The sequence below is a fragment of the Mesocricetus auratus genome, unplaced genomic scaffold (genome assembly GCF_017639785.1).
Source record: "Mesocricetus auratus isolate SY011 unplaced genomic scaffold, BCM_Maur_2.0 Super-Scaffold_100691, whole genome shotgun sequence".
NCBI lineage: Eukaryota > Metazoa > Chordata > Mammalia > Rodentia > Cricetidae > Mesocricetus > Mesocricetus auratus.
The window spans coordinates 49,425,754-49,438,539 of record NW_024429267.1 but is presented as its reverse complement, the minus strand read 5'-3'; the positions used below and the strand labels follow the sequence as shown (position 1 = coordinate 49,438,539).

The 12,786-nt window shown below is 41.2% G+C and overlaps 1 protein-coding gene across 17 annotated transcripts in view; it reads left to right on the top strand.

Annotated features, from left to right (window-relative positions):
- Positions 1-12,786, top strand: part of Arpp21 (cAMP regulated phosphoprotein 21) — a 162,810-nt gene that overhangs the window by 73,711 nt on the left and 76,313 nt on the right. For 8 of the 17 annotated variants that reach the window (XM_040739944.1, XM_013117032.3, XM_040739945.1 and 5 more), the window contains 3 exons: positions 2,328-2,429; positions 8,351-8,388; positions 10,104-10,163. In XM_040739944.1, the coding sequence (XP_040595878.1) occupies positions 2,328-2,429; positions 8,351-8,388; positions 10,104-10,163 (200 nt within the window). Of the gene's footprint in view, positions 1-370; positions 470-2,327; positions 2,430-8,350; positions 8,389-10,103; positions 10,164-12,786 lie in introns of those variants that run through there. The other 9 variants (XR_005874804.1, XM_013117038.3, XR_005874803.1 and 6 more) reach the window with 6 other exon arrangements.

Sequence of the window (12,786 nt, the reverse complement as noted above, 5' to 3'; positions counted from 1 at the left end):
TTGGTTCTCAAGTTTGAGAGTGGCTGACATTGTTGTTTTTGAAGGTGGGCTGATTGATGTTCTTGTTGTCCCTCTGTTGCCCCCTCCTGCCTCCTAGCCACCCCTTCCTGCCTCTGACAACCGCTGCCCTCTCTCCAACCCCTTGGCCTCCATTGCCTCCCCCTCTGGCATTCAGTGGGTAGCCACACGATGTTGCCTCAGTTGCTTAGCAGTGGCTCTGTGTTGGGCTGCATGGGTGGTGCTTGGCACAGTCTTTGCTGCATGTTGTGGTGGGGGTCGGGACGCCGCAAGCTCTGAGCTGTGGGAATAAGCTTGTCAGCTGCCTTTCCAGATGTCTGTGTAACTCTGCCAGTCACTCCACTCCCTACAGCTCTGTCCTTCCTTCCTTCCGTTGTGCACAATTTGAGCTGGATTTTCAATGAGGACCGATGAGCCACCGGTGTAGCTGTAAAGAACATACCTTGTTATGGTGAGGACGGGAGGATTTTGCAACTATCCTAAAAATAAATCTTCACAGCAAAGCATCGAGTTTCCCTTCTCGTCCCCCACCCTTCTTCTCGTGTTTTATGGTCTATGCAATGTGTTTGCTTGTTTGCATGAAATGTAGCAGAAACTGATCCCTGCGTATTTTGCCTGTGATGAAACACTGCCATTCTAGAACAGCCCTAATCATGGTCCTGGAGCAAATGAAAAGAGACCTTACTGAATCTCTTCTCTGCGTGGGTAGGAGGGAGGGAGGTTACAAGCAAGAAGACTAAGTAAATGACAAAACCAAAACAGAAAAAAATAATGACAATAAGAACATCAGAAAGTCAGGAGAACATACTTGGTGTCTGACAATCCAAATAGACATTTTTGAAACATGTCTTTGCTTTAGCATTCATACAGGTAAGACAATATGTATCTCACTCAAAGTCTCCTATGAGTTTCTCAAAGTGAGTCACCCTGAGCCAGCGTGTGCATCTCTGATGGAACTCCTCATTTGTACCTCCTTGTCTCCCACCACTGCAGCCCCCGGCCCTGAACTGCACCGGGGCTCTTGTTGACTTCAGAACATGCCTGTGTTGTGTACTCTGTGGGTGTCTGGTGAACGGATGGATGGATGAGCTTAGTGCAGAGAGGATTTTGTTCAGAGTGGCAGACAGGTGGGAGGGCAGCTGAGATGCAGGGAATAGGTCAGAGAGGATGAATCCTGGTTCTCATGCTGGGTCCTTTGGATTGTTACTGCAGCTTTCTTTGCACTAGCATTGACTGTTATCAACAAACAGGTTTGCTAGGCAGAGTTTATGGTCCCCATGAAATTCACAGGGTTAGCCACTGAGCAAACAAAGAAACCTTAGAAGCCAGCCACTATCCACGGGCTGCTTTCAGACTCCCACTTTCTCTGCTGTCTTGTCCTTTCTTGAGATCCCTTTACAGTCACTTCATCCCTCAGGCCCCCTGAACTCAACTCTTAGCTTTTCCATCAACACTTTGCCTCCTGTGTGGTCAGACACACTCAGCAAGGGGAAATAAACTATTCCTGGCTGGCCCATATCTGGGCCAATTATCAAGGCATATTCAAGGCTGCCCATTTTTAAAATATTCATTCTATTTTCCTCCATAGAGGATGAACCAGGAATAGCGTATCCTTCTTATGTCAGCATACCACACACAGATGCACACACCCACACATATATAAACACATACACACATATACATACATACAAACAACCACAACCACACCAATAAATACGCACACATACAACTATATATATCACACACATGCATCCATACACACACCCAAAGATCACACACAGATACACACACATGCATACACATATACACGCCACACCTATATACACATATATATGCCACACATATAAGCATACAATATAAATATCACACACAGAGCTATGCACAGGCATATATATATATATCACATATATATATATACAGAAAACCAGATCACACACACAGATACATACATGCATGCATATATATGTATATACCACACACATGTGCATATGCACACATACACACAGATATGCACACGTGCTTACACATACCACATACATGTCACACACAGAGATGCACACATATGCATACACATATACACACTTATCACACACAGATACACACACAAGAATACACATATATGCACCACACACACACACAGATAGACACATGCACACGTAAGTACATATTTCCAGCCTAGCCTCCTCAGGGAGCAGAGGGGTTGGGGCTTGTCAGGCTCCAGTTATCTTAATGAGCATTTATTATTCTCAGTTGACAGTTGCCTACGAGCTCAACATGGATAACCCTCCTGATTTCTTTTCTCTGTTCAGCAAAACAGAATGCATCCATTTAGAGATGACAGACGAAGTAAATCAATTGAAGAGAGAGAAGAGGAGTATCAGAGAGTGAGGGAGAGAATATTTGCACATGATGTGAGTAGTTGTTTTAATTGCCTCTTGAGTATGGTCCTTCCATTAGCAGAAAGGCCCCTCGCTTCTCAGACAGAGAGCTGGCAGGGAATACAGAGGCTGGGACCAAGGAGCGAGCCACAAAGCAGAAAACACAAATGCTTCCAGGAAAGAATCTGGTTCAGGGACATGGTGCAAACAGACCAAGAGTCTGTGTGTGATCCCAGGGATAGTCAGGTGTGATTCGGGTCATTAAAAGAGACAGTCTTTATAGAAAGGGTTGTCAGTTTCTGATATTCCTTTACATCCATAGTAGGGAAGAGATCACCTCCTAGTGAGTTTAAAGAAAATTAACACTAGGGCCACAGATATGGCCCCTTGAGTAAAATGTTTACTGTGCAAACATGAGAACCTTAGTCTGGCTCCCCAGCACCCTTGTAAAAGACAGGCATGGGGTCAGGCTTCCATACCACAAGCACTAGGGAGGCAGAAGCAGGTAGATCCCGCAGACTCGTTGGCCACACAATCCAGTCAATTTATAAGCTCATAGTTCATTGAGAAGCTCCAGTTACAAACAATAAGGCAAAGAGCAATAGAAGAAAGTACTTGTGTGGATCTCTGGTCTCCACACACGTACCCAGGCATACATGTGTGCAAATACCACACACACGAGTGTCTTTTGTATTCTTACCAAATATGAACACTTCAGTATGCAAAAGCTAGATGATAATATTCACTCCCCATCTTGATTTCAGATCAAATCAGATCTGTGAACAATTTGTCAATGGAATAATCACAAAATAACTTCCTTTAAGTCAAAATCAAACAAAGAAAATGTGGTTGGGTTTTAATTTTTTTTACCCATTATGCTCAAGACCAAATTCAATTAAGTTAGATAAAAATTGGGACACAAAATTAAGAACTGGATTTTACAAACAGGTTAAAACACTGAGGAATTGCCATAGCTTTCTATTCTGTGGGGCCCTTGGGAGCTTTCTCGGGTGTTAGGTAGCCTGATCTCTGCAAGCTGTGGAGGAGGCTTCAATGTGGTCAACACTTCCAGCATCCCTAGCATCCTCAGTCAAGCTCTGTGGCTGAACTTGTTGCTGGAGGACACACCAAGCCAGCAGGACACTTGGACTTTGCTCCTCAGCTTGGGGGAGACCACTTCAAGCCAAGGCAGGTGTCACCAACCCCCACTTGCGGTAATTCTATAGCTTGAAGCTGCCAAAGAGGCAAGATCTGTCATGTAGGTTTCACCTTTATATCCTCTTTACCTCACTCTTCTTGAACACACTGAGATAGAAATTTAATGATCAGTTACTCAGGTCCAGAGAAAAATGGAGGTTATCACAGCTGGAGGTGTGGGTGCAACTCTAGGGAGTATGTGTGGACTACTTAGACTCTTGCTATGTTCAGAATGCACCATGATACATATTCTCCCTAGATATGAGAATCAAATGGCTGATAGTTTTCCCTTTGTCTTGAGAGGGCAAGAGACTATAGTGAGCTGAGAGGCAGCCCACTTGCTTCTGAAGACCTTCATAGAGACAGCATGTCCAGAACGTTCGTTTGCTGTTTGTTCTTTAATTCCCTCCTCCTTTATATGTGTGCTTAGCTCTATGCAGCTTTCCTTCAGGCTTCTGACAAGTCAAGAGTTGTAGGAAATGCCCGTCACACAGACAGGGCATAAACAACCTTTTGCTTTGTTTTGTCTTCCTTTTCATCTATATAAAGTTGTGCCCCTTTATTGGAGAAGGGTGCTAAGAAACACTGTTTTAGATGCCTGTCTGGAATAAGAATGGAACCCATGACTCTTAACTCCACAGAAGATGACCACAGAGAGAAGGGCCTACATGGCTTTCCTTCCCTGGGGACAGAGGACCCAGGGAAAATGCTTGAGACACTGCTGGCCATGTTGAGCTTCACTAGCCACAGGGATGGAAACATTCTTTTCAACTGAAAAGTAGATCTAAGTGTGACAGAGCTTAGGTGCCAAGCTATTTCCAGTCCCTCACTAACTCCAAACCCATATCATTTGCCAGCCTGTTTCTGGCACTACTTGCAACCGAATACTACAGGGAAGGGTTTTAAAATGAGTGTCCTTCAGCCAAAACACACTCACAAACCCACTACACAGTTGAGTGACACCCTTAATATCATTAGTAAAATGATGTTATATGTGTTTTTAAAGGGAAAAACATCTTCCCTTTGCTTAATACCTTTCTATAAGTTACCGTGATTCTTAAAAGCCTAAGGTAGAAAACTCATGCCCACTGTTGTTCCCTAAGCCCACAGAGATACTCTTGTCGCTGGCACCCTACTGTAACCTACTCACTGAGTATGACAAATTAATCCCAAATTTAGCAGCATAAAGCAAACAGAAACCACTTATGTCACCACTGTCTTTACGGGTCAAGCATCCAGTGTAGCTCAGCAGGTGATAATAACTCAGAATCTGTAGCAGAGGGTCACTGTTCGGCTCTTAGCTGGGCCTATTTCCTGAAGGTTTGGCTGAGGTACTGCTAGCTGTTTCCAGATTCACTCATGCGGCGACTCTGCCAGTCTTGTGAACTGGGACCAGTCTGCAGTTGGCAGTTTTCTCCAAGGCGAACTTCCCTGAAGGCCGTTGTATGTCTCCAAAACTAGCAACTCACTTCCCCAGGAGAATTCATGAGAGTAATGAAAGCAACGGTGTTTGATGATGTCATCCTGGAGGTGACTTTTTCCCCTCCCACGGTATATCATTGGATACACAGACCAAACTCAGAGTAACGTGGGAAGGATGTGTCAGCAAGGAAGAAGATAAGAGGTGACTCAGCAGTAGCGAGGTGTGGCCACAGCCTCTGTCAACTCAGAATTCCAAGGATGGAACATGGCCAGATGATCTTTCTTGAACTCGTAGACACCTTAACACATTTCCTCGCCAGTCACATGCTGATAGCCCTCTTCCTGGGACATTCATCCATGCTCTTGCAGGTCCCTAACTGATGGGTCATATCACCACTCAGACTGTCCATCATTTTTAACAAAATCATAGTTTACTTTCCATTAAGTCAACTATTAGACCAATCAAAGGATCCGGCACAAGGACCCTGTATTTTAGAAGTCTAATCTTTATGCTAACTAGTCTTTGATTTCATTTTCTCATAATTAAAAAAAAAAACAGAATGAACAAAACCAGTTCTTGCTCAGCAATTATTATTTAACAGTGGCTATACCAAAACAGTATGTGTGCATGTTTCCCTACTTGAGAATTCAGACTGTTACTTATGCTTTAGCAAAACTCAGGTGTATTTTAAAATAAGAAATGTTGAGTGTTTTGAGGAAGCTTCTTGGTGCCTCAGATGTGAGTGTGTTTGAGAAGCAGTGTGCATGTGTGCCTGTATGTGTTTCTATATATGCAGTCTCATGAACAAAATAGGCATGTTTCCAAAGTTTGGTATCTTGAGATAAGGATAAGATAGCTGTCCGAGAGCCAAATAGTTGTATGTACAGACAAATTTAGCTCTCAAATAATAAACCAGTATGTCTCTATTGTCAGGAATATTTGAAAAAATGATTTCTTTGGTGAGAATTTAATCTCATTTTCTGGTCTTTTCCACCTGATGTTACTAACCTTGGGAAGACTGGTTAACAAGGCAGGATATTTGAGCAAGGTTTGCCTTGCCTGGAAGGTATTTTGCTGAAGACATCTGTGTCTCCCAAGAGGCTCCTGCTGGACCCCCTAGCAAATGTGGGGTCTGTCCTCTGAGAGCTGCAGAGAGGGCACAGGCTGTGAGCTCAGTGGGGGTGGGATGTGGGGGAGAAAGCTAATCCATTAAGCAAAATCATTTTCTTCTTTGGAAAAAAAAGGAGCCTTTTAAATATTCCGGGATGCATATAAGTGACAGCTTTAAATGTTGTATTTAATTACTGTGACACTTTCATCTTTCTCTGCCATTAAATGTGCCAGTTATTAATACTCCCATTTCCAAAGTTTATTTCCACCAGCAACTGAGTCACAAGCCGTAGCTGTCTCACTTATGCGAGTGTGGGGGACCCTGGAGAGACTGCTTCTGAGGCTCTTTCTGAACATTTAGATGCATACTCTTGAAGGACATTTTGGGGACAAATGTCTTTGATTTGTTGGTGTCTTCCCTTTTCATGCAAAGAACTGAAGTTGTTCAATCTCTCCTCCCCAAACGGTTTGTGGTTAAAAAGTCTGAAGACATCAGAATGTCTTTGATCAACTTCCTCAAATAGGTTGAGTCTCCAATTCCAGTGCCTGGTGGTAACATTATAAAGCCCACTGACTTCTTTCCAACCATTGAGGAGACACCATGTCTAAACAGAACCTCTGGCTTAGTGGAAAGAAGTGATTTCACTGTTGGATGGAGGTGGAGAACAGTATCTGGCTTGCCTCCCTGAGTGCTGGCTTCATGAACTGCAAGTTTAATTTGAAGAATTGCTGCCAGGGGCTGGGGAGATGGCTCAGTTGGCAAAGCACAGGGGCATGAATTTGACCCCGAACTCAACCAGGAAGCTGTGAGGCAAGATGTCAAATGTTTCTAATCCCCCTGGGGAGGCAGGAACAGGTAGATCCCAGGGTCTCTGGCCAACTAACCTAGACTTCTTGGTGAATTCTAGGTCAGTGAGAGAGCCTATTTCAAAAAGGCAAGGTAGCGGTCAGTGAGATAGCTCACCAGGTACAGGCACGTGTTGTCCAGCCTGATAACTTGAGTTCAAGGCCCAAATATACACCTGTAGAAAGGAAAGAACTAACTGCTGCTAGTTGTCTTCTAAACTCCACATGTGCATCTTGGCAGGCACACATACATGCATGTTCACACACACACACACACACACACACACACACACACTAGTCTTTAAACAACCAGCCAAATGATCAAAATGTGGACACCCCCTAAGGAACAACACCTGAACTTGTCCTCTGGCTTCCACACACACACATGCATATGTGCATAGACATACATAGATATGTGCACACATGCATAAAAAATGCCAGAGAGTCATTGCTATTTCTGTAGTGCAGTGGACCTGTTAGGTTCCTGTTTATCCCATTTATAGGTCACTTATTCATTTTGAAAGCTATAACAGAAAACGATGCATAGGCAGATAGATAACACCTAACACCGAAAATAGTTCTTTATTATTTCCCCGGCACAGTGTGCTGTCACGTGTTCTCGTCTCTGCTTTTCTTAGATCCCTCTCTTTCTTTGTTTAAATTCAACCAGACCCATATTTTCTCAGCAGATAAAGATGGTAGAATTTTAACTTCCCTAGAGTTAGGTCAGTAAAGGAAGTGAAACAAGAAAGCTGTTGGCTTTCTCTGTGAAAAACCAGAGAAAAGACACTTGATAGCATTTATTAATTAGTTTCAATTGGCTAGTGCTCATTTTCTGTCCTGTCCCCAACTTTAATTCAGATTAATAACTGATGGCACGTCTCCAATTTTTAGACACTGTAGTCAGTCTCTCTTCCATGAGGATGTATCACACTGAGGCGGGGATTTCAGGGTCTGGCTTCACAGCTCTGCCATCCCTAGGGGGGTCATGTCAAATCTGCTTCTCATGTCTTAATTAGAACCCGTGCCCTTGACTGGTGTATGAGGCTGCATGGCTGCTCAGAATGCTACAGTCCCCTGTCTCGCCAGATGTTTCGCTCACATTTCTCTTTGACATTGATCCTGACCTGGGTCTTAATCTGTTCCTATTCGAGGAGTTCCTGACGGGAAAACACCATGTGCTGCTGAGAACTGGTTACCCTGTCAACGACTGATGCTAACCTGCTTTTCTCCTTTTAAAATTCTCATCTCTTGTACATAATTTTCTTAATCTTTTTCCCCTAGGAAGGGAAAGTAGTTTTAAAATCAGGCAAGGCTTTGAGAGTCCCGACAATCCAGCACATCTGACATGGTGCCTCTTGTTTATTTTATTTTTCAGTCTGTTTGCTCCCAGGAAAGCCTGTTTATGGATAACAGGTAAAATGAAATTTATATTTCTTGTGTCTTTAGAGGGATGGTTTGTCATGTGTCTTTTACATTCTCATGCTCATACGTATTGCATATATAAGTGTGTACTTGAATATATGTATGAGAACATGCATATATCTATGTATACACGCATATATAATCACATATATGTTGCTTGATATGTTTAAAAGAGTTTTCTGGAGGAAGAAGTTTTCTCAGACACTTCTGCACAGAGGCTTAAGTATTTTCCATCCAAGTCTCTGTTTCAAGCTCTCCTGAAGATGTAATCCCTGCAACCTTGACATGGGATAGGAATGGAGACTGTGTGGGCAGCCTTGAGACTTCTCTGGCTTACTGGCCAGGTAGCTAAAAGCGTATTCAGCCATTTCTTATGTCTTATCACGTTAAATAGCTATGTCAAAAAATCAGTCTACTATGATTTTAAATTTCAAATTGTAAGAGTCTCCCTGTCTTCCCGAAGCGGCTGATATGAAAACTTTATCCACAATGCTGTCATAGTTTCAGTCCAGCTGGTTTAAGTCTAGTGAGGGAGATGCTTGAGAAACAGAGTGCTCATGGAGTTTATAATGTCTTGGGGTTAAGAGCAAACCTTTTAAACTTAACCTTTCAGAACTTACCTTCTGAAACAGTTTAAAGCTGTTGTAGCTATTAAAATGTTCCCACGATTCAGTTATGTGGATCCTAGAAAAATGAAGGCGGCATGGGTTGTACTAGCTACATTTAAGATTAATCAAAATATGAACTTGATTTAGAAACATAAGTTTCGTAAATAAAGCAACTGTTAATTTGATTTCAGGTGTTAATATAATGGGTGTCCCTGTAAGTCTGATTAAATGCTAGTACTCAGAATTTAAACTGGACATTAGAGATAACTAATCCAAAAGAAAAAAAGTCACCATGTTAGCAGTTGGAAATATTGAGAAAATTACCTCTTTCAGGTGAAAAAAAGATAAAATATATTCATTCCATACTGTTACAATTTGAGATACATATTTTCCATTTTTAGTGCAATTTAGAATCCATAATTGGTTTCCTTGACGATGATCTAAAGCATTTCAAAATTTTATACCCATACCAGAGACATTAACAGTTCACTTCCTTGAAAACATATTTCTAAGTCATCTAACTAATCATTTCCCTACAATATTCCCTAATCCTATTCATTGATTTTTAAATGCTATATATGTTCAAGTTGGATCATATTCAACATTATAATAACTTGTCATGTATGTCCATTGCCTATATGAACTTGTTCTGATATTCCAAGAAGGAAACATTAAGTTGAATGTCCCTTCAGGAAAAATAAATTGTATATTGGACCGTTCTGGAACACTGGTGTTTCCAGGAAGTTCAAAGGAGTAATAAATAATTTTATAGTAATCTTAAGGAAAATCTCAAGAAATGTTCAACTGAATTTCTATCCTATGTCTACCAGCATCTTGTATTCCTCTTTTCTGTGTTTACATTCTTCCCTCTACCCTCTGTCTAGCATAGGATAAGTTCTACACCCTTACAAGCTGCCATGAATTTACTCATACAGACTTTAACATCACACAGGTAAATCCTAATTCATGGGCTTGATTTACAAGCAAGGCTTGCTGTGATGATGTGCACAGCCATTCTGCACAGGGCACTGCATACCTGAATAGGGCAATTGCATACCCTTAGGCTTCGTGTCATAAACATCATGTTTTTATTCCCAGTAGGCTCCAGGAAGACATTCACATATGCAATGAGACCTATAAGAAAAGACAGCTCTTTCGGTTGGTATGGTTTACTTTTATAAACTGTGTTTTCAGATGATGTGGCAGAATCCGTGTGAAATATAAGTGTTAGTATGCAATATTTCTGTTCATGGAATAAAAGCTGTTCAGTTCTCTTCTCGTAGCATTTGATACACAACTAGACAGGGTGACAAGTAGCACTGGGAAGCCATGACTTTGTATATTTTCCTTCTGGGTTCTTCCCAGAAGTACCTTTATGTGGATGATTCTCTGTTTACACTGGTTGAACATTTTCAAACCCACTTTGACAAACTAAGCAAAGTTACAATTTCTCTGGAAGCTTTCAATTGTATGTACATTTCCAATACTGTAAACCAAATTGATGATAACTCTATTAGGGGACTGGTTTTTAAAACACTCCTGTCCATCACAGTATTTCAAACATTATTGTAAGCACCTATTTAATTTCTAAAATGAAATTATGAAGTTGCTTTCAATTATGATGAACTGTTTAAACCAAGATCTGTAGAGTGAGGGGCAGGAATTAATTACTTTTTGAATTCTGGAGTAGGCTAACACCTCTATGAGAGCAGAGGGGCCATCCCCATCTTTCACCACTCTCTTAAATATCTGCCTGACATGCTTTATAAGGACAGTTGTAAACAGTGTTATTAAAAACACTCATTGTCAGATCCTGAAAGATGGCTCAGGGGATAAAGGTGCCTGCCACCAAGCCTTGTGATCTAAGTTCAAGACCCACATGGTAAAAAGGGAGAACAGACTCCCGTATGGAACCACACACATAGGACAGACAGACAGACAGACACACACACACACACACACACACACACACACACACCAACAAAACATTTGACATATTCAGTATCTATTGTGTATGCATGCATACATTTCTAAGTACCCGTTCAACTCTGTCAGAAGAAAGATAAAACATCAAACTCTTACTAATTTCAGAAAAGAAGAACCGTGTACTGACAGTGTGCTTGTACAAAGTCCTTTGTTAGCAGTTTGAATTAAGGTTTATATCACTAGTACAGGTTTCCTGTTCCACCAGGCATTGGCAGAAAAAGAGAAGTGGGGCCTTGTTTCTGCAGTTCTAACTTTCCTAGACTGAGCACTGCTCTAGCAAGTCCCTTGCACATCATTAGATATTTCCCTTCGCATTTCTGAATGTATAAAAGAATGACCTTGAATTTCTCCATTGGAAACTCTGACTCTGAACTCACATACTCTGTGATATGGATTAGACATAAACCTTTAAAAAGCCAGTTCCTTTGACACAACTTCCAAATCACCTCGTAGCAGAGATATGGTATAATCAGGTAGTCAGTCCCAATATGCAGCCTATCACTTACACTAGTCCAGAAACTCAGGGTACATAGATAATTTGTAAATGTGGTTCCAAGTACATATATATACCCCTGACTTGGGGAAAAATAAAAACAATTATCAATAAGCAGAGAAACAGAACATAGAATGTCTATCTGATTCATGACTATCATGGAAAAGAAGCATAGTTATCTACAAAAGGACCAGATCTAGTGACCATTATTTTCATAGATGCTGGTTGGAAAGGACCAAGATGAAATTTTAGAAGTGGAAAGGTATTTGAGTAAGTGCTTTTCTGTAATAGTCATGATTCCCTACCAAGTAGGCTTGGAATTCATTTTAGGACGGAGCTTGCACTTATTGGGATAAATAACCAATAGATAGAGAAATAAGAGTTATATTTAAATTTTACATATCTACAAACCATAAATAATTGTATATCTTAACTTGAATTTTATTTATGGGATTGCCTAAAAGTAGATACTTAAATTCCCCCCTTTAGAAAATGCATAGCTCCTGGTTTAAGACGATAAGTTGAGCTGGTATCATACAAGCGTATCTTAGTTCACTTTGTGGATGAGGGGATGTGGTTCAAGTCTAGTGAGCTCATAGAGTTGCTGGAAACAGCTCTTTAATGCCAAAGGCTGTCAACTACAGCCCAAGTAAAATGGAGGTCACGTCCTTTGCAAAGACACTCTCAGCCACACTGGAACTCTCGCAAGTCTATATTCCTGAAATGGAGGTGCAAAAGTCACAAATAAAAGGGATAATAAATGAAGCAAACTCAGTGATGGGACAAATGACCACCTCCATCCAGAGGGGTTCCTTCTGCCTCATTCAACACGTTGAGGCTCAGGACCACCCCAGATCTTCAAGCCAATGTTTTCCTATAATGAATATTCCAGATCATCTACAGAAGAGGTTATTATCCCATCCTGGTTCGTTAATACATGTTAAGGAATGATTTAAATTTGCACTTTGTCAACGATGAACCAATGTAATCAAAAATGTATATGAAAAGAATGAAGTTGAACTTGGATGTTGGAAGAACAAACTCGGAGAACCAATTCCTCTATAACAGCCCCAACAGTTTTCTTACATTTCTAAGAGTGTGTAAATTAAAAGCACCTGGCCATTGATGAGCAACTTCATTTATATATTATGTCTCCTCTTTGGCATCCATTACTTCTTAAGCCAGCTATCCCCAAGGTTCTGACAATAGACATCAGAAGAAAACATTGATGAGGAGGTATTTTCACCCAACATGCCTCATGAAAATGCTTTTTATTCTCTGACTTCTCTACTCAAACCCTCC